A 25,119-nucleotide genomic window follows, 5' to 3' on the forward strand; every position below is an offset into this window, starting at 1 on the left:
TATAAGCAGGTTTTTAGTATAAATAAATAGAAGGAATTGTACCTCCTTAAAATTGCATTGTTTTAATAAAATCTTTCTAGACTGTGTTGGAGAAACTATAATGAACTTGATACATATTACAACTTCTGGCAGCAGAAATGCCCATTTAGTTACTCATTTGTTTAGACGTTTTTGAGAAAATTAGTAAAATACACAACCGTTTTGAATAATTAATTCTAAAAGAGCATTATTTTCCATTTTTCCCAGGTCACCAACACATCAATTTTGTTAGTACTATTATATAACATTGGAAAACTAAAATACACTCTTTTTTGAACCAGTAATACTCAGAAATGTGGAGGCAGCAGTGATTTGAAAAATTAAGGGAGCAACAAAGTCTATCAAAGAAACCTTTAAGTTAAAGATTGTTTTATTCAATCGCTGACAGATTACATCTATTTATACAAATGCTTTTTGGACAGAAACATTCTTAAGGTTTCAAACGTATATAGATAAACTGCAAAACTGTTTTTCTTCTGTATAGTTTCAGTTTTGGGGGTTCTTAATATTTTCTGAGCTTGCTTGTTTTTCTGCAGATGTTTTGTTACCATGCCAAGTGACATCATCACTGTATGTCCACTGTCCCAGGCACTGATGATGTTTCCTAGCCTGGTAACGAAACATCTGCAGGGAAACCACCAAACTCAGAGAACATTAAGAAACCAACAGTTCAGTCCTAAACTATATATATTCTCTACGAATGGAGTTTCAATTTTAGATGTTTTAACTGCTCTTATTCTTTTTTTACATTTTTCATGTTCTGTTCCTCATACAGGTAGTCCTGGGGTTACGACCATTCATTCAGCAACCATTCAAAGTTACAGTGGCGCTGGACGAGGGGGACTTACGGCTGGTCCTTGAAGTTGGGGCTTTTGCAGCGTCTGCATGTCATGTGATCGCAATTCAGGCGATTGGCAAGCAGCTTGCAATTATGATAGTTGCAACATCACGTGATCCTCATTTGTGACCTTCCCTGCCAGCTTCCCACAAATTTAAGAGGGAAGCCAGCAGGTGGTTACAAGTTGCTCCTACTCCCGTCACTTTTTCACCTGCCCACATTCCGTAGCCCCGGCCTGCAAGACCCGCCCACCTGTACTCCGTAGCACTGGGTGGCAGTACCTGTCCACCAACGCTGTGTAGCACCTGCACATGACACCCACCTGCCCCCGCTTTGTAGTCCCTGCCCGTGGCACCTGCACGCCCTTAGCTCTCACTTTGTAGCTCCAAACTGCTGGCCTGCTTGCCTGGGACTCCCATCTCTTCCCACACTGCGGTCACGTGAGATCCTTGCTTAACAGCCCACACAGTCCTGGGGTTACAATGGCAAATGGGAACACCAGGATTGCTGTTGCTATGCGATGTGGTCATGTGATATCACGTTTTATGACTGCATCGCTGAGCGACAGAAATTCTGGTCCCAATTGCCATTGTAACCTGAGGACTTCCTGTAGTATATTTACATTTTAAAAGAATTGAAAGATGGCTAATGAAAAAGATTAAAATACAAAACAAATCAGTAATTAAAAACAAACATACCCCAGCAATCAGAAATTATTTTTCTGAAATGCTAATTATGTGATATTTGTTTTAAACACCATCAATTCAAGAGGCTAAATAATAGAAAATCTTGGCATCTTGCCTGAAATTGATTAAAAAGTTGTAGATTTACTAAAAAGTACTTCCTCAGAGACTATGGGTCTCTATTAAAAGGAAGAGAGGACTCTTTTGCAAATACTTATATTGTCTTTTGGGTCAAACTAAGCTAACTTTACTAAGCCCCTCTGAAGTCCTTGGAACAGAATAAATGATGTCCGAACTCATTTGTGACACAAGGTATGCGGCCCTGAGGAAAAATATCTCTAGAATTTGTTATGGGGCCAAAGACCTCATTTCAATTGTTTACATAAACATACCTAACTATACAGACCTTCATTGCATAAGAAACAAAAAAAATTAAAAAAAAAAAAGCCACAGATCAGCCTCTTTCCATGAGTAGGAAATACAGAAAAGTTTTGGGTCACTTTCAGGAGTGATTTATGATGGCATTTATTTTCCTGGACCCGAATCTACTTTATCAAATAAATACATGACCTGTTATTGTCAGATGACAAGCATAGAAGGAGGAAGAAGTGATATATGCTCACTTATATGGGGGGCGGGCGGGGGGAGACATCTTTGCAGCAAGGTTGGATACAGAGTTTTTTTTTTTTACATTAATATCATCAGGAAGTAGAATGCAAGATGTCTCCGTGCCCCTCTCTGCTGCCCCCCAGATTGCTTTCTTCCACTTCAGTTACAAGGAAAGTTGGGATCCTTCCAAACAAAGCATTGAGCTGTGGTTATCCACCATTTTATTTAATTTTTTTTATAGAATACCTCAAGGCTTTATCTCTGATTTCCCAAAGGGTGGTCTGCAGCCCAGTAGTTGTTCTTGTAAAATTTCTTGGGGGGGAAAAAATCAAATAATTATTCTCTTTCCCCTCCAATCATAGTACTATTCAAGTAATCCACATACTTTTTTCTTAGTAAGAAATTTTCTTATTTTCTGCTAAGAAAAAAAAGAAAAGAAAAGTCCATTTGTATTGGCTTCATCTGAAATTTCTAAACTAATACTTGAGATAGGATATCCACATGCTATTGGCAAAAACTTGATACCGATTGCAATGAACATTACAGGTAGTCCTCAATTAGCTACTACAATTGGGACTGGCAACTCTGTCACTAAGAAACATGGTTGTTAAGCGAGACATCACATGACTATGACTTGCAATTTTACTGCTGGCTTCTCCATTAACCCTGCTTGCTGGAAGCCAGCTGTGAAGCGTGCAAATGAGGATCACGTGACCACGGGACACTCCAATGGTCATAAACACCCATTTGTTGTAAAGCACCCAAATCTCAGTCACATGACCATGGGGACGCTGCAACTGTCATAAGTGCAAGGATTGTTCATAAGTTACTTTTTCAACACCATCATAACTCAAATGGTTGCTAAACAGGGCAATCATTAAGCGAGGATCACCTATATTACATCCTCAGTTTATGGAAGAAAATAAACAATCAGTTGGGTTCACTGTCTTTATCCAACAACTAAATGAATGTAAGATAGGATTAAAAAAAAAAAAAGAACTAAATTCAGATGGTTAGGAAACTTGGCAGGTGCCAAAGGTGTTGCTAATCATGACAACCAGATTACTTTCCTTCACATGCTCATCTTATCCTACAACAATCTGGTGCTCGTCAGACTGACTTAGTTTTGATTGACTCAAGCAGATTACCTAGACCCTTTTCAGTCTAAGTTCAGCCCTGGCTACAATATGGAGACAGCATTGATTATGCTTGTTGCTGACTTCTGGAGGAGCCAGGATGGGGGTTGTGCATCTTCTTGATCTCTCAGTGGCCTTAAATACTATCAGTCATGGTATCCCTCTGAACCATATATGGGATTTGGGAGTGGAAGGCATGGTATTGGAGTGGTTTCTTCTTTTCTTTGTGTCTGGTTGCACTGGGGACAGATTATGTCCAAGGCCAGGTTGTGTAGTTTCTCAAGGCTCAACATTTTCTCCTTTCCAATTTTATATTGATGTGACACTCCTGGGCAAAGTCGTCCAACTTCACAGGGCTGGATATCATCAATATGCTGATGGTACCCATCTGTAAATCTTGACCCCAGGCCAACAAAGCGATACTATCCAAGTGCTATCACAGTGCCCAGAGGGTGCTGGGATATGGATGGGGAAAAACAATCTGAAGCTTAACCCAGGCAAGACAGAGTGGCTGTGCAAGGACCATCCAAGTCTGAATATTTCTCTACCTTGACTCTGGATGGGGTTGCATTTCCTCAGAACCAGTGCGCAATGTGAGGGTCTTTCTGGACTCACAGCTCCTACTTGAAGAAGAGGTAGCAGTAGTGGTCAGAAAGGCCTTTCCACAGATTCTTCTGGTATGCAACTGAACCCTTCCTGGATTGGGAGGCACTATTCATGGTCATTCACGCCTTAGTCACATTGTGTGTTGATTATGGCAATGTGCTCTACACAGGGCTGTCCTTGAAAACTATTCAGAAGCTACATTATGCCTCGCTATGCCGTCTAACACTGCTACTATCTGTGCTGCACTGGTCACCAGTAGGCTTCTGGGTATAATTCAAGATGCTAGTTGTCATCCATAAAGCCCTAAATGGCATAGGATCTGGATATTTGTGGGACTACCTATTGCCCAGTTGTCAGGAAAATCTTACAGAGCCAGGAAAATCCTACAGAGCTGGCATGCGTCAGGTCCCATCTATAAAGCAATGTCATGTCATGGGATCTGGGAGGCATGCCTTCTCTGTCATACCACCCGCCCTCTGGAACAACATTACTTCCAAGAGCCACACAGTCCCAATCTTGGTTGCCTTTAAGAAAGTGCTGAAGAGCTGACTCTTGCTGCACATAACAAATGCCTAACAGATCATGGGAACACAAAGGAGCAAGGCAGGTAAAGGATGAAACAGCACCATTACGGAAGAGATTCTTGAGTCCAAGTGAGGGGTATGAGAAAGAGACGCATGTCTTAATTACGCTGGGTACAACTTGTACCAGAAAATTATTTTGATAAGCTTTCAAAATTCTGTGACATTATCTTACTAGCAAGAAAGAAATATCTCCAGAAACCCAAGTGTTTCTTGCCAGCCTCGCAGGGCTTGACAACTGGTTCTGAAAAGGGCTGTACCATCCCAGAGGGAACTGATGCACAACTTGGGGGTCCTCCTAGAGTCTTGGCTCATGCTTGAAGGGCAAACATGGCTAGAAGAGCCTTTGCACAATTACATTTTGTATACCAATTGCACACATTCCTGGATCAAGCAGCTCGGCTTCCAGTTACCTCCCTTCTGAATTATTACTATGCATTCTACACCACTCAGAAACTGCAGCTAATCCAGCTAGTCCAAAATATAGTGGCATGTGTAGTTATGGGTATGTCTTGGTTCATGCAATAACACTACCTCATGAACTACACTGGCTCCCAGTAGGTTTCCGGGTATACAGTAATTCAAGATGCTGGTTGTCACCTGTAATGCCCTTCATGGCACAGGATTGGGTTATCCATCTGTCTCCTTTTATTTTTGCCTGTCCCATGAGATCTGATAGGGTTGGCACACTTCTGGTCCCCTCAATTAAGCAATGTTACCTGATGGAGCCAAAGAAATATGCCTTTTCTGTTGTCATGCCTGCCCTGTGGATTTTGATGGCCCTGACTCTGATGACTCTCCATAAGGCATTAAAAACTTGATTGTTTCCATGGGCATTAGGCCAAGATGTTTACGAGTCCATTTTTCAGGGGGTTATGGATATGTGCATTTCCTCTGGCATGATGTGTTTTGGGTTTTTTGTTGCTGTTTTTATTCTTATTTTAACTGTTGTTCGCTGCCCAAGTAATATTTCAAGTGGGAGGCCATAAAAATCAAATTAAATAAATCAATAAAATCATTAAAATGACTCTTTAAAAATAAAATAAAATCACAACCAAGGGAGCAATGCTCATATAGAGGTTTTCCATGACTAAAATGTCCACCTATTTGCTTCTATATTTCATGCTGGGTCTCCAGCAAAAGCTACTGCTGAGGACTTCTCTTGCAAATAGCGCTACATTCCGCCTACATACTGTCAGCCCGTTTGTACCTGAAGAGAGAAGGAAGGCCTGAACAGCTAAGGCAGGATGTGGACAATGCAAGCATCAGCTGCCTAATTAGGTTATTTTGGGAGGAAGGGTTGGTATTTCAATTATCCTGTGCCTTTGAAACTCCTAGGGCTCCATCTGTGGTCCTTCCCCTTTTTTCATGTCCTTTACCTGAATACCCAACTCGATATATATGCAAAAGCACTACTGAGAGCAAAGGCACAATGTACTGTATACAATGCCTCATATTTGAAGGCTCCCTGTAGAGTCAGCAGAGCATCCTGGCAAAACACCCCTGCATTTCCTCCTTTCCTAGGCACTCAGTGAGGAATGCAGGAAGGGCAGTCCCCATTTCTGGAGTAGCTGCTGGCTGGAGAGTTAATCTGCATTGGGACTGAGCTTCAGCAGCACTACTACGCTTGCACCAATAACAGATGTGAAAAAAACTCCCTAGTTAAACAGCAGGAAATGAAATTAATGTTAAAAATAAGGCAAGAATAATAATTAACATAGCTCTGCCCAAACCACTTCCCAATGTAATCAGCGGACTTTTTATTTTCCTATCTTCTTAGCAAACACTCTCTCAGCTTCCTCTCAGCTTCCTTATTTAAGGCTGCCCCAGGGGCTCCTTCAATAATAAATTCAATTTATCTGTTACAACCCAATGCTGAAATTCCTCAAACAAATTTAAATATCCAGCCTGAATGGGGAACAACCCTCCCCACATTAGAAAACAGTGTCAGGAAGACAGGTTTGTGTATCGTGTGCTACCAGAGAGAGAATGAGAGACTAAATAAAATGAAAACAGAAAAAAAATTGTTTGAAGTTCAGTCACAAACACTTCCGACAATAAAGTTTAAGGAGCTCCAATCTATGCAGCAGCCACAGAGGAATCCTTTAAGAGCTCTGAGGAAGATAAAGGCTTCACAAACACAGATTCTCCTCTTCCACAATTTCTCAGTAGTAATGCAATACCAGCAAACAGTATCAGTCACAAACTTCTCTGACTCAAGGCTAGTAAACAGTCAAGAACTCTATACCTGTTAAAAGATGGAAATCTTTTAATTTTCTTTTTCAAAATGAATCTGTCCTCTTTGGAGTTTGTTTGCAGGAGACTTACCGGAAGATCATCCTGAAGCACGTAATGATGTGCTGTTTCTTAGAGAAAGTAGTGGACAATGCTTATTGCAAAGGACATACCATTCCTCTTCCTACTGTTCTATTTCCTTCCAACTGGCAGAAAATTGGAGGAACTTAAGCCAGACAGAGAAAAATTTTCCTGATTTCTGTTTAATTGTTTCAAATGAAAACAAAAGATTTTGCCTAAATGTTCCAACCAGAATCATACCATCAGGATAAGGCTCTTGAAACAAGATAATCAAGAGTTCTCAGTCTGGGATAAAACAGATCAAACAGTTGTTTATTTAAGTGTTAAATATGTGACAAATAATATTACTGATCATCAAAGATGTAGATGTTTGAAGTTGTAGAGCATATTATAAGCTTCTTTTCTTTAAATGTTAATGAGTTGAGATGTGTGGCTAGAGATCAAAAGAAAACTAATGTTGAGCAGTTTCTCCAACAAAGGTTCAAAATGATTCATGACACACGTATTTGGGCTATCATCAGACTTCTTCTCCTCAGTCCCAAATGTGCCATGATTGTTCTGAACCAGTGTTTTGCTACAGATAAACTAACAGGCTCGTGCAAAAGCGTTTTATTGTTTAAAGAAAGTATGTGGAAAGAAGCTCACCCTGAAGACTTTGGAAAATGCAAACTTTTCCTTCACATGTAAAGCACAGTTTTAACAGATTGAAAAAGGGGAGTTTTTTTGGACAGAAGTCAAGCTTCTGGAACATACAAGTTCTTCCCTGTACAGTAGGAAAGTATTCTAGAGGAAACAGGAATCTTCACCTACTGGCCAGCTGCTAACTAAAACGGTCAGGATGGCTGCACTGCTGTGTTTGGGGTGGAGCTGGCATATTTGAGCCTAGAACATATCAATTCATCAAAAGACAGAAGACATCACTCCAGGAAGAGAACAAGGTGTAACAGCCAGGAGAAGAGATGAATATTTGTGGGACCAAAAAAAAGAAGCAGCGTCAGCTCAGAGCTATGTGCAAGCAAAGGAAAAATAGTCTACAGTCTGAGATAAAGGGTGAAATTTAATTCCAAGTGATTCACCAATCTGGAATTTCCAAGAGAGAGAGAGAGTGGGAAAAAAAACCAAAAACAAAACAGATCTACAACATGACCCAGTAAGCTAAGAAAATACTCTGTCCACAGATGGGGAAAAGAGAATTTGAAAGTAAAAGCCATTTAGGGAAAAGGAAAAATATATCTACCACACTTAAAACAGCAATGTCAGAAATAAAAGTAGAGATTCAAATTTATTTATTTAAAAAACTAATACGGCTACCCATCTTACGTATCATGGCTCTGGGTGGCTCACAATGACAATTAAAAATGTAAAAGCAGCAATAAAAAAACCAGCATCCACCCCCTTCAAAAAGCAACAATATAACAAGGTTTTGTGACCTCAGGCCACAAACCTAAGATGAATTATTGAAAAACTCTACCCATAAGTAAACAGGCTTATACGAAACTATCTGGATTGCAGGAAGTTAGTATAAGAGTAGGATTAAGGCTTTATGCTAATAAAACTTACATATTACCTGTGATCTTTGAAATAACACACAGAACCCTTCAAGGGTGAAATTTGTACCAACTTGTCTATCCTGCCTTTCCTTGAACCACAGGGTTACCAGATATCTGAACGAGACACACTAACTTTTAAATATTTGTATTTACATTCATTGGAGAGGAAAGGATTACAAATAGGTAAACAAGCACACAATGGGGAATACACATTGAGAGGAATGTGCTAGCACCAGCTGTTTGCCTAGCATGAGGTGTTACACACGCTGCTCCCAGGTTCGGCTTATGGTCACACACTCACAGCCTGTTGAGGCACACAGATCTTGTCAGCCTCCCTTGCTTTCTACCTGGGTTTTCCAGATAGGTGCGGCTGGAGCAGATAGACACACAGCCCTGGTCAACAGCGGGGAAAATAATTAGGGATACACACAAATCACTTCCAACCAAACACTGAGGCACAAGAGGTTCCTTGTTATACATGGAGACCCAGTGAATTTAAAGTAACAGCAAAACTTTACTGGTTGCAAGGTACATTTGCTCTTTCTCATACATGCACACGCACGCACTCATCCACACTTACCCACAGTTCCCAACTAGGCTGCCAGGCACTAGCTAGAGGGATGGAAGCCACCAAGTCTGGATCCAAAGGCAACTCAGATGACTCAGAGTGGGCGGGCTTTGGGACCTCTTTTATCCCCAAAAGTCCTTGCTTTGTTGATTCACAAGTCTGGCAGTTGTTGATGGGACTGAGGTTTCCATGTGCTCAGGCCCAACTTCTTTTGTCTGGTTCAGGTCACACTTTTCCTTTGTTTCCTTAAGGACTTCCTTCCTTCTTATCTACCTCCCTGAAGGGATTTCATAGACAAGATTCCTGGTTTTTGTCCTCTCTGCTTACATGCCTGCTTCATCTTTAGGTTATGGCAGCTTCAGCCTAGTCTCACAGAGGCAAAAGGTTTCAGCATGTAACTGATTAAGTTCTTGTCAGTTTCAGGCAGAGCTTGCAAACTTCCCAAGCTCTGGCTGGGGAATTTCAGGAGCTGAAGTCCACACATCTTAAAGTTGCTGAGGTTGATAAATACTGTATTAGGGAAGCACTGCGGTGCAGGAAAAAACTGCTCAGTTAGATACTCAAAAAGTCAGACAATATTTGATTTTAAGGCTATGCCTGCTGGATGGAGAACAGGGCAAAAAGGAAGACATGTCCATTTGCCGGATGTCTAGTAATGATATTGAACCATCCCAAATGAGCCCATGATAAAGCAATTATTAGAGCTCTTGTGAAGTAACTAGAGAGTGGTAATTTTAAGCTGGTCCCTAACTGGCCATGCTTTGTTAAAGTGAGATAAAGAAGGTGATAGCTTCTCAGCTGCAGGCAGTTCTGTAGAAAGCAGATTACCTTGACCAATTTCAAACTGGCTTCAGAGTAGGCTAGGGGGTTGAGACATACTAATGGATAATCTTTGGGACCTGACAAAGAACTCTGCTGGTTCTTCTTAACTCCTCAACAATATTCAATATCAGTGACCATACTACTCCTCTGAATCACCTGAGAGACTTGGGAATAGAAGCATTGTTACAATGGTTCTGCTCCTATCTTTCAGGTAGTCTTCATACGGAGTCTTTTGGAAACAGTTGGTCTATGAAATGGTAATTAGTACTGTATATCCCTCAAGGCTCCATTTTGTCTCCAATACTTTTCAGTATCTACAACAGTCCATGGCTGGCATGTAGCACTTCATTTGCATCTTCTCCTTCTAAGATCACACAATTCCACAAAAATTTCACAGGAAAACTGTCAATTTTCAGCAACGATTTTCTTCAGCAGTCACTTTTCTTTTTCTTTTTTCCAAATTAAAAGTGAGAGTAGGAGGCCTTTGGGAATCAAACTGCTTCCATTTTCACTTTAACCTTCCCACCAAAAATCCCCCCAAAGGACATGGAAACAGTTTCCTTTCCAGAAGCCTCCATTTTAATTCTTCTCCCTTAACCTCCATTCAGGAATGCCAAAAAGAGAGATAAATATTGTCCTCCCCACCCACACACACACACATTCCAGTGATGCTATCATGGCTTCTAGTGGCATTCCTGAAAGTTGGGAGGCAGAGTTTCAGACTTTGATTTATCTGGGGAAGCTTATCAGGAGACGTTGAGTGCAAGGATATAATGCTGTAATGACATCCAGATTTCTGTAACATCTTCAGTTAATGGATTAACTCTCCTGAATGCTTCCCTGCATTCAGCAATGGGCTGAAAGAAAGATAATAAATGGAAGCTGAATCCAGGCAAGATGGGCTCATTAGAATGTCAAAGATGCAGAAAAGTAATTCTGAATGGGATTACACTGTCCCACAAGAAGCTGAAACGCAACCTGAGGATGCATCTGGATCTGGATCTCTTTTTCAAACTGAAGCAATGTCCAGGAGCATTTTTTATCAGCTGTGGCTGATATGCCAACTTCATCCTTAAAACAATTCTGAAACTATAGCACACTGGTGAACTATGTAACCTCCAAAACTGACTATTGTGACATGTTCTGCTTGGGGTTGCCCTTGTGTTTTATCTGGAAATTTCAGATGTTATAGAACTCAGCAAAGTGGTTTCTGGAAGAACTCAAAGACACATTACAGTTATTCTACAAGCAGGGGCTACCACTTTGTTTCCAAACAAATACAAAATGCTACAGCTTAAGTCCAGGCAACTAGAGAGAATTCTTCTTGCCCTATCATCCCTTTCCTTCTGTTCTTTGAGATTATCTGAGGTGGTTTGCATACTGCTGCTGTGGACAAATTTTACAGCAACTCATAATTAAGTCACCTTTGGAGCCACACCAGTTCTTTGGAATGCAGTTCTTCTTAGTTGAGAGGCCGAACTTTTCTGAGTTTAGTCGAGGCACCTAAGAGGTTCTAAAAACAGAGTTTTTAAACACATGTATAATTCAGTCTCTCAGTTTAACTTCGGTTTTATAATAACTTGCCAAGAAACAAGTAAAATACATAAAATAAGTAGACTAATTTGGGTCATTAATAATAATCATAATATAAAGTAAGTCTAAGATGAAATTTGACATTCGATGTAGACACACAACAGAAAGGATGTGGACTCTTTCTTTAAGTGTGGCCTGAGGTTCAGGAAAACAAGATACCATAGAGCTATTAAGTCTGGATTAGAAATCAGAGTGATGGTTTTGCTATAACTTTCCTACATCAGAGGAATTCTGCCAGTTGTACTTTCTAGTCTTAATACATCAGTGTGACCCTGGAAAGCAAGGAGTATGAAGGTTCTTTCCGTGAATACTAGGTGGACTTGAAAGGACTTAACCTTGGAAGAATTGTGTCCTTGGAGTTGAATCAGAAAAGTTGACAAGTGGATGTCATATTGCTCAGCAATACACATATAATTTACACACATACACACACATACACGTACCTGCCCCAAACTCAGTTCTTCCCCCTTTCTTTCCCCACAGACATATACATGTGTGTATGAATGTGTAAATACATATTTGTGTATGTGTGTGTATAAATACATGTAAAACTATGTGCATATTTATATATACCTGAAGAGTTAATTCTGGGCAAGTCACTGGCCGTGTAGCTGCAAACCAACTTTCTACAGTATATCTGGCAACCAGATTTTTAAAAAACTAAGTTCCATCGCAAACACTTTTCAGCAGTAAATATTTTTGGTATTTTGGGTATTTTGCCAGGAGTCGTATGAACGTACAGTACAGATCAGCATATTTAATGACATTGACAATAACAACAAGGCCAAAACCTCTGACTGCAAATATTTTTGCCCTGTAGGAATAATGAAAACCTCCTCACACACAACCTGTTTCTTTTTTTAAAGATTCTGACAGTTCTTAATAAAGGGGAGCATCAAAATAGGCCATTGCTCATGAACACGTACAATTCCAGCACTGTAACATATGCTCCTTCTAAACATGTAAACACCACAGGCACGCTGCCCAGGGAAAAGTTTGCGTCCAGGCAGGTTGGATTTCCTTAATTTTCCCCCCACCACCTCGATTATCCTTGTGCCTTATGTTACTAAAATTGGTGGGAAAACAAACAAACTTTAACCAGTGTCAGTTGGCATAACATCCAGAATCACATCTCAACTTGTACCTGCTTAATTTCTGCCTGTCAGGTCTGTCCAGTACACCAAAGCTCTGTCAGAAAGCTAATGGTGGCAAACTTAATAGATTCATGAAAATCGTGCAAAGACTAGCTTTCCCCCTCAATTCTTCCCGACTCTGCCCTCTCCCGAAGGTGGTAGAATGAGCAGAATCTGGAATGTGCTTCTGTAACCTTTCCATTCACCCAGGCAGGAATAGAAACCTGCCTGGTTTTGATTAATGGCTGTCCTGTAGATTTTGCTAAGTATACATTTGACTGACCTGCTGTGTTGGAAAATAATTTCACTGCTGGCAAAACAATAACTCTCAGATTTTTCTCTTCTGGCTTATTAATTCTTACCTGCTAATTAGCCCAGAGCTTCAAGCTTGTTCGAGCTGCTGTGCTGCTCTTTAAAAGAGTTAATGATAAACCCCCGCGCTCCAGTTGTTACGTAGGCTGAAGGCCCAGCCCCCTCGGCTAAGTGCATGTGTGCTGTTTACTGCAGAAGTAGGCTGTGTCAGCTGAGAGTTTCTGTTCTGCGCTCCCTATGCAGCTGAACGCAGCCAAGGCAACCGATGCTGTGGCAGCTGGCCAGCTCTGGAGCTTGCTGGATGAAAATGGAAGGCGGCCTGCCAGGGAACTAAGAGCCAGACACAACTGGAGATGGGGGAAACAGGGTGGAGTGGGTCACCGACCCCATCTCTGCTGACCCAATGCTGGTGCTCTGTCACTTCGAAGCCCAACGAACTTTCACTGCTTCTTTGCTAACAAGCAGCCCTCAACCTGCACCAGGGACAACATCCCCAAACAGCTTCGTTTGCTTTTAATTGACAAAGGGGGTTTCTAACAGCTGTGAGCAAACAGATTGTGTGGCATTAATGTCCTGACCAATATAAATGAGCTGTATTCTTGCTTCCATGCCTGACAGGTGGGGACATAATCTCTCTCCTAGGACTGATTTCTAAGCATTTAGTAATTACCCTTTTTTCCCCACCATAATAGCCCGAAATCAAAACAGATTTGATTGGGAAGGCGCACAAATTATTCCAGTAGATGAGGTAAGGTTTATGTTTATTACATTTTCATCTCTTTGTAATCATGTTGCAAGGGAGAGGAGTTGAAAAAAGTAGCACCCAGACAGGTTTCTCAGCTTGATGACAGAGTTTTCTCATGACCAAATCTTTCTTTCTCTCTTTTGGTGCAGAAAGCCTGGCAATTCCTATAATGTAATATCCTCAAGATGACCCTGAATGGTTGAGAAACTTCCAGAGGACTATCAACAGTAACCTATTGTATGTGCCAAGATCTTAGTTATTTCAGTTTAAATGGATCTCAAGACACTTGCTCCACTTCTATAGCTGATGAATAGTTCCCTACCCCACCCCCTTTGATGTCATCACTTGACCATACATATCCCAGTTGAATCCTTTTAGATTGCTTGGGACTTCACCTCCAGGAATTCCTAGTCGGGTGGGACTACAACCCTAAAATTCCTTACTCACCTAAATCAGGCTTTCCAGTCTGGTACGGCTGAGTTTTATTGAAATAAATGGTGAGGTGGGAATGGCAGAAGCTGCAACCTAATACTTTGGAGGGCCAGCATATTTGGGGACCTGATTGTTATTAATCTCTAAATATACCAACTGCCAGCTAAAGAATTTGCAGCTAATTAAGCCTTAAATTAAATCATTGATTTTAAAATGTTTAAATTTTTAAAATTCAAACTAAGCACAATTGCCTAAATTAATTAGCATTAATCTATACAATAGCTTTTTTTTACCGCAGTTCAGTAAAATAGTTACCTAGGTAACATTCTATAGTTTTAATGAGTTGCTTTTCCTCACTCCATCTAGGAAAATCCTCTAACTCATACTGCTGTTCCAACTCCCTTGTTGTATGGCCATTTTCATGGTGAGAAAGAAAAAGAAGTCAATAAATATTAGGGCAAGAGAACTGCGGTAGGTGTAATATATTAAATATCAATGTTTTAATTCCAAGATATCTATTTACAGTTGGCAAAGGAGTGCAGGTAGTCCTCGCTTAACAACCATAATTGGGACTGGAATTTAGGTCAGTAAGCAATATGGTCATTAAGCGAATCATCACATGACCGAACCTGATTTTATTATTGCTTTTGCAGCAATCGTTAAGTGAATCACATGGTCGTTAAGTGAATCACATGGTTCCTCATTGATTTTGCTTGCTGGAAGCTGGCTGGGAAGGTCACAAATGGTGATCACGTGACCCCGGGATGCTGCAACTGTCATAAGTGTAAGCTGGTTGCCAAGTGCCTGGATTGCGATCACTTGACTGTGGGGGTGCTGCAATGATTGTAAGTGTGAGGACTGGTCGTAAGTCACTTTTAGCGCTGTTGTAACTTTAAACAGTCACTAAATGAATGGTCATTAAGCGAGGACTACATGTAATAAGTTCTATTCTTCTGATGGCTGCACTTTTCAGAGCTGATAAAGATCTTCTTAATTATCTGACCTGCATTCAGCAGAACATTATCTTTCAGGATTTAAATCTAATTTTACCACCAACCAGGATGATTTTTATTTTTTATTTATTTAGTGGATTTCTCCCCCGCCCATCTCCCCCACAATAGGGGACTCTGGGCGACTTACAGAAAACATTAAAACTATAAATGTATCTAAAACACATAATACATCCAAAATTTAAAACAATACTAAAAAAGGAAGATCCAAGAAGATGGAAAATCAGGCTGTGGAGAGCTGGCCACTATGGGGCTAGCCATTCCCCTGTTTGAAGTATTCCCTCCCCACCCTAGGCCAAGTGGCAGAACCAGGTCTTCAAGGCCCTTCGGAAGGCCAGGAGTGAGGGGGCCAATCGCACCTCCGGGGGCAGAATGTTCCAAAGAGCAGGGGCTACTGCAGAGAAGGCCCACCTTCTGGACCCCGCTAGATGGAGTTCTTTTACTGAGGGGGTCCGAAGCATGCCCTCTCTATGCGATCGGGTGGGATGGGTTGAAGACATAGGGGAGAGGTGGTCTCATCTAAATGTAGATCTCATCTAAATGTTCTCTTCCCCTCACCATTTCCCCATTTGAATTTGGTACAGGAAGACAAAATTTCATATTGAAAACCTAATCATTTCCTTTCAGGGGAGAAATGGCTGCTGTTAACTTTCTTCTTTCTATTCTTCCAAGATTCTCAGTTTGGCTGTTTAAATGAAACTAATCAGGATGATAGAAAACCGTATTTTCACATTGTCAGTAATTGCTGAGGGTTGTTGCTTTCAGAGCACTTTTTTCTCTGCTTTTTCATTTCCTCTGCCAGTCCAATGTCTTCCTTTTACTTTATTCTGTCATTTTTCTCTGCCACTGGCTTCAGCCTGCAATTTCTTCAAGTTCATTTTAGGAAGTGGCACAACTAGAAGGATGGGAGAAGATACAGGGCTCAGGGTAGTGCTGCTATGCTGGCCACTGTAGCTGGGAATGCCAGCATTACAGCATCAGGACAGTAAAGTGTCATTCTAATGCTAGCAGCAAAGTAGGAGAATATCAGTGTAAAAATAAGAGACTGTAGCAACACTGTTCGCCCCTTAACAGATCAAATATTCCCTGTTATGACAATGCAAAGAAGACAGGATCAATGTACAGGGTCTGTATGGAAAGGAAGGTAGAACCAACACAACCGTATGTTTCTATGGAGGACTGCAATTGAAATCCATTCTACAAACAAATATGTTGGAATAGAACCAAAGAAAGAAGAAAGTGATAGCTAACTGATAAGAAACCCAATCTATAAATCAGTAGTTAAATTTGAATGTGGAATCCAGTTAATCTGTATCACAAAGAATGGTCGTTGTCACTGAAATACCAAAGAGTCCCACAGCGATCAAAACAATAAATGCAATGCACTGTTGTCTCTGTGACAGAATAAGAATTTTGCAAGGGGGAGGCAACTATTTAGGAAAATCCATGTTAAGGGATCCTATCCTTAATGCATTCCTGAGATGATGATGGTGGTGTTGTTGTTGATGTGACGATGATAATTATAATATAGGGAAAACAGCAGAAACTGAAGGAATCAAGATGCCCAATGGAAATAACATCAAGAGTCTGGATAACGAAAATCACTACAAATACCTAGGCATCCTTCAAGCTGACAACATCAAACACACCGAAGTCAAGAAGAAGGTTAGGAGTGAATACATCATGAGAGTAAAGAAGACCTTAAAGTCCAAACTGAGTGGAGGAAATACCATCAAGGTAATTAACACCTGGGCAATTCCAGTCATTAGGTACACAGCTGGAATAGTGGACTGGACTCAAGCAGAACTAGAAGCCCTGGATAGGAAAACTAGAAAAATAATGACAGTGAATCATGCCCTTCATCCATGCAGTGACGCTGACAGACTCTACTTACCAAGGAGTGTAGGTGGGTGTGGAATGTTGCAAATACATCAAACAATTGAAGAAGAAAAAAGGGCACTAGAAGAATATCTGAAGGACAGTGAAGAAGATGCACTGAAGCTAGTACACTATGAAGGCTTACTGAATACTGAAGAGACCAAATTGGCCTACAAGAAAGACCAAATGAAGAATAGAAAAGAGACATGGCAAGGCAAAGTATTACATGGCCAGTACACAAAAAAACTAGCAGGCAAAGCAGATAACAAGAGCTGGCAATGGCTAAGAGTAGAAAAGCTGAAGAAAGAGACAGAGGGGCTAATTCTGGCTGCACAAAACCAAGCCTTAAGAACAAATACACACAAAGCCAGAATTGAGAAGACAGCAACAGACAGGAAATGTCACCTCTGCAAAGAAGGTGAAAAAAACAGTGGACCACCTAGTTAGCGGCTGCAAGATTGCACAGACTGACTACAAACAACAGCATGACAAAGTAGCAACAATGGTGCACTGGAATATCTGCAAGAAATACCATTTGCCTGCAAGTAAGAACTGGTAGGACCACAAAACAGACAAAGTAATCGAAAATGAAGAAGCTAAAGTGCTCTGGAACTTTACAGTTCAAACAGACAAGCACCTGCCACACAACAGCTCAGGCTTAACAGTTGTTGATAAGAAAGACAAAAAAGTCTGGATAGTGGACATTGCAATACCTGGAGACAGCAGAATAGAAGAGAAAGAACTAGAGAAAATCACAAAATATAAAGACCTGCAAATAGAAGTAGAACAACTATGGCAAAGGAAAACAAAGATAGTACCAATAGTAATAGGCTCCTTAGGTGCAATCCCAAAACATCTGGAACACCACTTGAAGACCATCAGCATTGACAAAATCACCATCAGTCAATTGCAAAAGGGCAGCTTTATTTGGAACAGCTTTCATCCTGCAATGATACCTTTAACACCTGCCTATCCCAGGTCCTTGGGAAGGACTCGATAGGTGAATAAAAATGCCAAATCCAGTCTAAACATCTGGCTGACTGTGTGACCAACAATAATATGCCACCTGATTCCCAGCGACTCTGGGAGGTTATAAGCTGTAAGATTTATAAACTTTAAGATTTATTTAAATCAAATTCTTTTTTAAATATTTTTTTATTAAAAGTTTTACAAAGCACATAAAAACTAACACAAACTAATAAAAAATAGAAGCAAGAAAGAAGAAAGGAAAGAAGAGAGAGAAAAAGCAAAAGTGCAGAAAAAAAAAGAAAAAAGAAAAAATAGAAAGAAGCTTCCAATTTCCTTTGCAGCAAATATAAGTACAACTGCAAAATTATCTCTTACTCTATGATTACTCTTATGAAAAAGCTCATTTTTTTCTATTATCCATTTTTTTTCTAATCATCAAAACCATAAATCATAACTGCATTTTTTTGTTTCATGCAAAAGTCTCTAAGAGCTTTCCAGTCAACCATAAATGTAGATATTGTTTTTTATCTGATCAAAGACGTCAGTTTAGCCATCTCTGCAAGTTCCATCATCCTCACCAATCATTCCTCCATTGTGGGTAGTGTTGAACCTTTCCACTTTTGAGCATATAATAGTCTCTCTGCAGTTGTCATATATAAAAACAAAGTTCCATGTCTTTTTTCTAGTTGCTTGTCCATTAGTCCCAAAAGAAAAGTCTCTGGTTTCAGTTATACTTTAACCTTAAAAATCTCCTGAATTAATGCATGTATTTGCATCCACATTTTTTTGGCTTTTTTACATGTCCACCAAACATGATTAAATGTCCTTCATGTTGTTCACATTTCCAGCAAAGATTTGAAGTACCTTTATACATTCTAAACAATTTCTCTGGTGACAAATACCAATGATACATCATTTTATAAAAATTCTCTTTAAGGCTAGAACATAATGTAAATTTCAATCCTTTCAACCACATATTTTCCCATTGGTCCATTTGTTTATTATAGCCAAATTTTTAGCCCATTTTATCATACATTCTTTCATTTGTTCTTCTTCTGTCTCATATTTCAGTTAAAGTTTATACATTTTAGCAATAACATGTTCATCATTAGTACATAACTCTATTTCAAACTCAGTCTTACTTGATTCAAAACTACAAAATCTTTTATTCACTTTAAACTTTTCTGTTAATTGTACATAAGAAAACCATTGACAAGAATATCCTTCTGTTATCAAATCTTCTTTTGATTTCATTTTATAATCCCCTTGAGAAAATTCTAGTACATCTTTGTAGGTTAACCTTTTGTGTTTACTTATAATTTCTCATCTATAAAATGCTTCTTGCACTGAAAGCCATAAAGATGTTTTCGGCAAAACTTGATTTTATATTTATTCCATACTCTAAGAATAGCCCATCTAACACAATGATTTTTAAAGTCTACATTCGCCTTAGCTTTATCATTCTATAGATATCCATACCACTCAAATCTCAGACCATGACCTTCTAAATCCAAAAGCCTTCTATTTCTCAGCAACACCCACTCTTTCATCCAAACTAAACAGCAAGCAGCAAAATACAGTTTCAAATCTGGTAAGCCCAATCCTCCTCTTTCCTTTGCATATTGTACTACCTTATATTTAACTCATTTTTCCCCCTTGCCATACAAATTTAGATATATCCTTCTGCCATTGTTTAAATGGTACATCAGTTGTCAAAATAGGTATTGTCTGAAACAAAAATAACATTCTGGGTAAAACGTTTTTTTATCATCTGGGGATTCATACTAGTTCCTGTATCATTTTAGAAGATCTCAGTACCACATAGTTTGAGAACCTTTACCTAGCCAGTATAAAATCTAATTTTTGCCACAATTTCAAGGACACAATTCTGCCAGAGTTAAACCATTTCAGTTCCCCAGCACTAAGCCACAGAATCAGTCTCTGCCTCATTTCTTTTTGCCCCTTCCTAGCTTCCAGGTCACAAAAATGTAACAGCTTTAGAAGGTTTTTCAGTGCAAGAAAGTTGCAGAAATGTCATCACTCTGAGTCCTAATCTAGACATAACGACTACAGGACCTCTCATTTTTCTGGTACTTCTTTTTATTTTGCTGTTAGGCATCACTTGATACCACAGACAATATTCAAAAGACAGCATCAGTACAACATTTGGCACAGTGACAATTGTTAGATCTACTAGCTGGTTTTAAAACTAGAGTTACAGTTTTAAAACTGGCAAGAAATTTCAATATAAGGTTGGAAAATGCAATTTTCCACATAATCCAGATGCTAGTGAGAAATTTACAAGTGCACTAAACTTCCACCCAGTAAAATGCAGATTTTTCCATTATCTAACAACCACTACCGCCACCTAAGGAACATAGTTACACTCTTGCATTTAATCAGCAATAAGACAGCGTGGCCAAGTAAATTAAAATCAAGCTGAGTTTAATGAAGAAAAAAAACAAAGAAGTATAGGTGGATCCAGCTATACAAAGCAAATGGATGTTTTCCCACTTCTTCCCTGAGTTGATGGCACTGTTTTCTGGTTCATTCCACTGTTTTTAAGAAGAATTCTAATTATTAGGCACTTCTACTAAGCTTTCAGCATCTGCTCGGTCATGTTTTTAGGAACTGCTAAAAAATACAAGTTTTTATTTTACCAGTCCTTCTTCCTCTTCTTGATGCAAAAAATGCAGGTGTCTGCTTTGGTTGAAGGGGATCCTTCTAATTAGTGCTTTCAAATCTTGATATTATTATAAATAGCAGACACACGGCAAAAATGCCTAGTTTGGGTCTGCTGTTTGAAGCAGTGGTAACTTGATATGGAAACGTTCTTCACAACACTATTTTAAATTCAAAACATGCTCAATAGAAGATGCTGCTTTTGAAGAACTCCCTATTCTATGCAAAATGGAAGGATGGATATCTCAGGGGTTAATCAACTTATCTTTGCCTTCAAAGATTTATACACTTTGTGGACAAGTTATTTATCCATAAGCTTCTCTAAATCATCTTTTTTTTTCCTGTAAACAGAAAAAAATCACACGTATGTGTGTATACTGTTCTATGTAACAGGCCAACCTCTACCCATCCCATTTTTACATGTTTTGGTAGCATGGCAGAATTAACCCAGACCTGCTATCTTCGTTCTCTTCTCTGCCATACTCTTCTATTTTTCCATGTTTTTCTTTCCTACTCTCTGTTTCTTTACAAATACTATAGACATGGATTTTTCATCTAAGTTACATTCGCTGTTAGTTCAAAAGAGTGTTAATAGGAGACAGCTTAGGTATCTGCTACTAACCACAGTGATGGGGGAAAAAATGGTTTGAAGTGCTTTGTGATTTATGACACAAATTCTGCTTGTTTGTGCTTGTGGCCCAACACTGGATGCCAGTACCTAAATTACAGGACTTGCATTGTGATGTCACAATATACATCTCATCACTTGGCTTCTCCCTCTGATACCTATGGATGACAGAATACCTATATTCAACACCATTCATACTGTACTGTACCTGCATCTGAGAGCAAAAATTGTTAGCACTGTTGAAGTCTACAACGTGAATTTGCAAAATAGCAGCAGTAAGGCATTATTCTGCTTTATTTCGTCTATTAGGGTCAGAAAAATATAACTGTTAACTATCTTCTACTAATAGAATAACAGTAGTAGTAAGAAATGAAAACATTGAGGATTTGGAACAGGATCTGCAATATTTCAGTACACTTTCTATGGCATTTCCATAAAATTCATTTATGGCATAATTTCAAAATAGATACTTTTTACCTAGTTCAATGTTCTGCAAAAAAAAACCCCAGGAATTTATCCCTGAAGTTTTTGCCTCTGAAAACTTGAAAGTTTACATTCTTTGATTCCATAGATATGGGCGGAACAACAGGTATACTATACATAATAGTATGTTGTCCTTGCACTGATGTTGTTTGGTCATGTAAACTCTCTAACCTGTAAAATAACTACTGTTGGGCATATGGAACAAGCTTAAATTTTCCTCTAAACAACTCTACTTGTGTCATCATTCTGTGACCACTTAACAAAATGCACAACCAGATAAGAATTATGAATAAATTAAACACTCTGACTCCAAACCTGTATTAATTTGCTCCAAAGGCCTTTCAAAAAATAATGTAATTATTATTAATTTAAAAGCCTTTAATGACTTGGTTCCTTCTCCTCCAAAGTGGTTCTGCCCATCCAATGCAGAGAAGATATGCTTAGGGTCCCACCCAGGAGAAAAATTGGAAGAAATGGACCCAGACACCGTCCTTCTGAGTGACAGTCCCAAAGTTTTTGAATACCTTTTATCCAGAGGTTTGGCCAAAATGTTCTCTATTAGCTTTTTGGAAGATTGTCAGAATGGTTTTGTTTGAATGAGCTTTGGGAACTAATTTTAGATCTGGGGGTAGCTTATATTTTGTTTTGGTTTCATGGAGAAGCTGGGCTATCAGCTTTATCTTTTTCTTTTTGGTATATTTATAGGCTCTTGGGTACCATGTTGCTGCTTGTCAATGGACTTTGCTTTATTGGGGTTGTGATTATTTCAAGATGTTGTAATTTACCTAGAGTCTTGAGAGCTGGGCAGTATAGAAATACATGTAATAAACACACACACAGTGTGAAAAGGGAGATTTTACTTAATTGAGTGTACAAGATGTTCCGGTCTATTACTGTAACTTCCCACTTTTTGCTTATTCATGCTAATGTGTTGATTCACGTACCAACATTTCTTCTTTTCCAATGTATTTTGTACTTATTTTTATGAAGAATGTGTAAACAACACTACTGAAATGAAGCTGAAACAGATAAACCCAAGTACCTATGGGCATGATTTAATATTAAGCTACCCACATACAAATCAACCACACCTATGTATTATTACATATTTCTTGGTTAGTGGAAAAACTGACGTGTGATGGCAATGGTGCAATCGTCAGACTTACTCGTCATTCATGTTTGTGGGTGGATGGGTGTAAATGAAACTATGGTTTACCTAAGCCATGAAACGATTTACCTGGGTTATATTTACCTGGGTTATAAAAACTATTTACCTGGGTTATAAAAAATTAGGATCAAAATGTGCATGTTCTCTAGAAGGTAAAAACATAGCTTTCCCATAAGGTGAATTATTAAAATATTTGTTATTCAAACAATGAAAATAGAGACAGAAAATAATACTGTACATTCACTGTTCTGTGTCTCACAAATATTACAGGCTTGTTTAGCAATTTACCATAAAAAACCTAGCATATCCAAGCTGCTCTATTTATTTACAGTGTATTGGTTTGCATATAAATAAAAATAGCTTGTGTAAATTGTTCTGGCCTTCTATTGCTATACAGGTAATCCTTGGTTAATGACCATTCATTCAGTGACTGTTCAAAGTTATGACAGTGCTGAATGAATGGTACCTACGCCCAGTCGCCAAAATTATGGCCATTGCAGTGCCCCCATGGTCACATGATCAAAATTTGTATGCTTGGCAGCCCACCCACACTTATAACTGCAAGGGCACTTCAACTCCCCCCACCTGCCTACCCCGCGGGTGGGGGGAGTTCAAGAGGAGGCAGTCTTACTGAGGCTTACCAAAGTTTAGAGCTGGGAGGTATCAAGCTGGGAATGACTTGGATCGGGGTGGGGCCTCACCTAACGACCAAGTGGGATTTGCTTAATGACAGTAACAGGGACTGTTGGGAATGCAGTTGCTAAGCGATGCTGTCACATGACATTGCACTTTATGACCACATCGCTTAGTGATGGAAATTCCAGTCCCAGTTACCATTGTTAAGCAAGGACTACCTTATAAGAAAGTTTGACATATGTGGACAAAAGTGTTTGAGCTGTGGGAACATAAATATTCAGGTAAAACAACACATTCCTGATATCTGCCTGATGCTTCTTCCTTCTACAAACTGATTTTCATTCATTTTTCAACTCTTCATTTTTTCATCATACTTCACCTACGTTTTGTTCTTTTCAAGATTGTTAATAATTAATCATCAACTATTATGCTTGATATATATTTGAAATTTGATAAATTGCTTCCACAGTCTATGAATTATCCTAAGTTCAATTCCTCATTAGTATTCCTTCTCCATTAATTTTCTCACAGTGTTCTTATGGTTGGTCAGCACTAACATATAAGAATATGATACTTCTCCATTATAAGAGCATTTGTTTCTTTACTTTATTCAACTTGTAATTTACTGTTATCCAAAGTGTACAATGTTTTAATACTTCTTTATGTCATAGGTTCACACTATTACTCCATAGTGTTCAAAGTCACAAACGTGAGTGAGTGTCTATACATTTCATTCTCTCTCTCTCTCCATCCATCAAAACAGGCTCTCATTCAAACACATTAAAGTTCTAATCTCACCTAACTTCAGTAGCAGAATCACATCATGCATCATGTGCCATCACACCATTCCTAAGGCCAGAAGTTCTAAAACTGCAAATCTGAGGGTTCAGAAGCAACATTGAAGAAGGGAGCACTCATCCCTGCTCAGTGTGGACATGGGCAGCCTTTGCTGGCTGCTGGCACTAGACCAGACTGTGCACAGGATCCACCCACAACAGTTCTTTTTCAACAACCTTTACACTCTTCACAATGGCTCCTGGAAAAATCCCAACTTGTCCAAGGTGATCCAGCAAGGATCAGGGTGCTCTTGTGTAAACTCACCTTCTCCCTTTTCCAATCGTGACTCTTCCTGGACTCTTCTCTGGGGAGTGTTTTGCTGGACTCTGGTGCTGAGCTGCATTCCCAGTCCAGGGAGATGCAACATCTCTTCTCTTGCATCTCTTGCAAGAGAAGGATACCTTGTGACTGTCAGACTTCATCTAGCAGGCAGGACTATTTGCAATTAGAAAAGCTCACAAGAATCCAAGAACTCCTGGTATGTAATTCCGTACTGAAGAAAGGTTAGGAAGTCATAATAAAAGTATTCTAGTCATTGCTGTGTTTCAAAAGCAAGCCCTTTATACAGAAACAATATTCAAACACGTTTGTGCTTCTTTGTCATTCCTGCTCTATGAAAAGATTACTCACCCCCTCTTTTGTGCAGAAGGGCCAGTCTGCATCTGTCCCTTATTTAGCAATGGGCGGGGGGGGGGGGTTCACTGACCGCCTTACAGATAGGAGCCAACACACTTGGGCTTCCTGGAGCAGGTGTGCATGCTCAATGTCAGGACCCAGCATGACCTTCCCCACTGGAAGAAGCCTTGTCAGGCAGGGAGAGTTAAACAGACAAGTGTGCCTTGGCCCTGCTTGGCAGCTCTGGGGC

The 25,119-nt window shown here is 39.5% G+C and overlaps 1 protein-coding gene across 6 annotated transcripts in view; it reads right to left on the bottom strand.

The window, feature by feature from the left end:
- The window catches only part of ARHGEF37 (Rho guanine nucleotide exchange factor 37), a 111,655-nt gene extending 86,764 nt beyond the window's left edge, over window positions 1-24,891 (bottom strand). The window contains exons 1-2 of one of the 6 annotated variants that reach the window (XM_088133649.1): window positions 12,837-12,874; window positions 11,173-11,261 (exon numbers count right to left, since the gene is read on the bottom strand). Coding sequence is in view for 3 of the 6 variants with exons in the window: in XM_088133651.1 (XP_087989777.1) it covers window positions 24,519-24,621 (103 nt within the window). In the remaining 3 variants the exon portion in view is untranslated. Of the gene's footprint in view, window positions 1-8,938; window positions 9,361-11,172; window positions 11,262-12,836; window positions 12,984-24,518 lie in introns of those variants that run through there. The other 5 variants (XM_088133651.1, XM_088133652.1, XM_088133647.1 and 2 more) reach the window with 5 other exon arrangements.
- Window positions 24,892-25,119: the final 228 nt, after the last annotated feature.

This window comes from Python bivittatus, unplaced genomic scaffold (genome assembly GCF_059951505.1).
Source record: "Python bivittatus isolate LINGU-HERP-01145 unplaced genomic scaffold, Pbiv_v1 ctg000080_np1212, whole genome shotgun sequence".
Classification (NCBI taxonomy): domain Eukaryota; kingdom Metazoa; phylum Chordata; class Lepidosauria; order Squamata; family Pythonidae; genus Python; species Python bivittatus.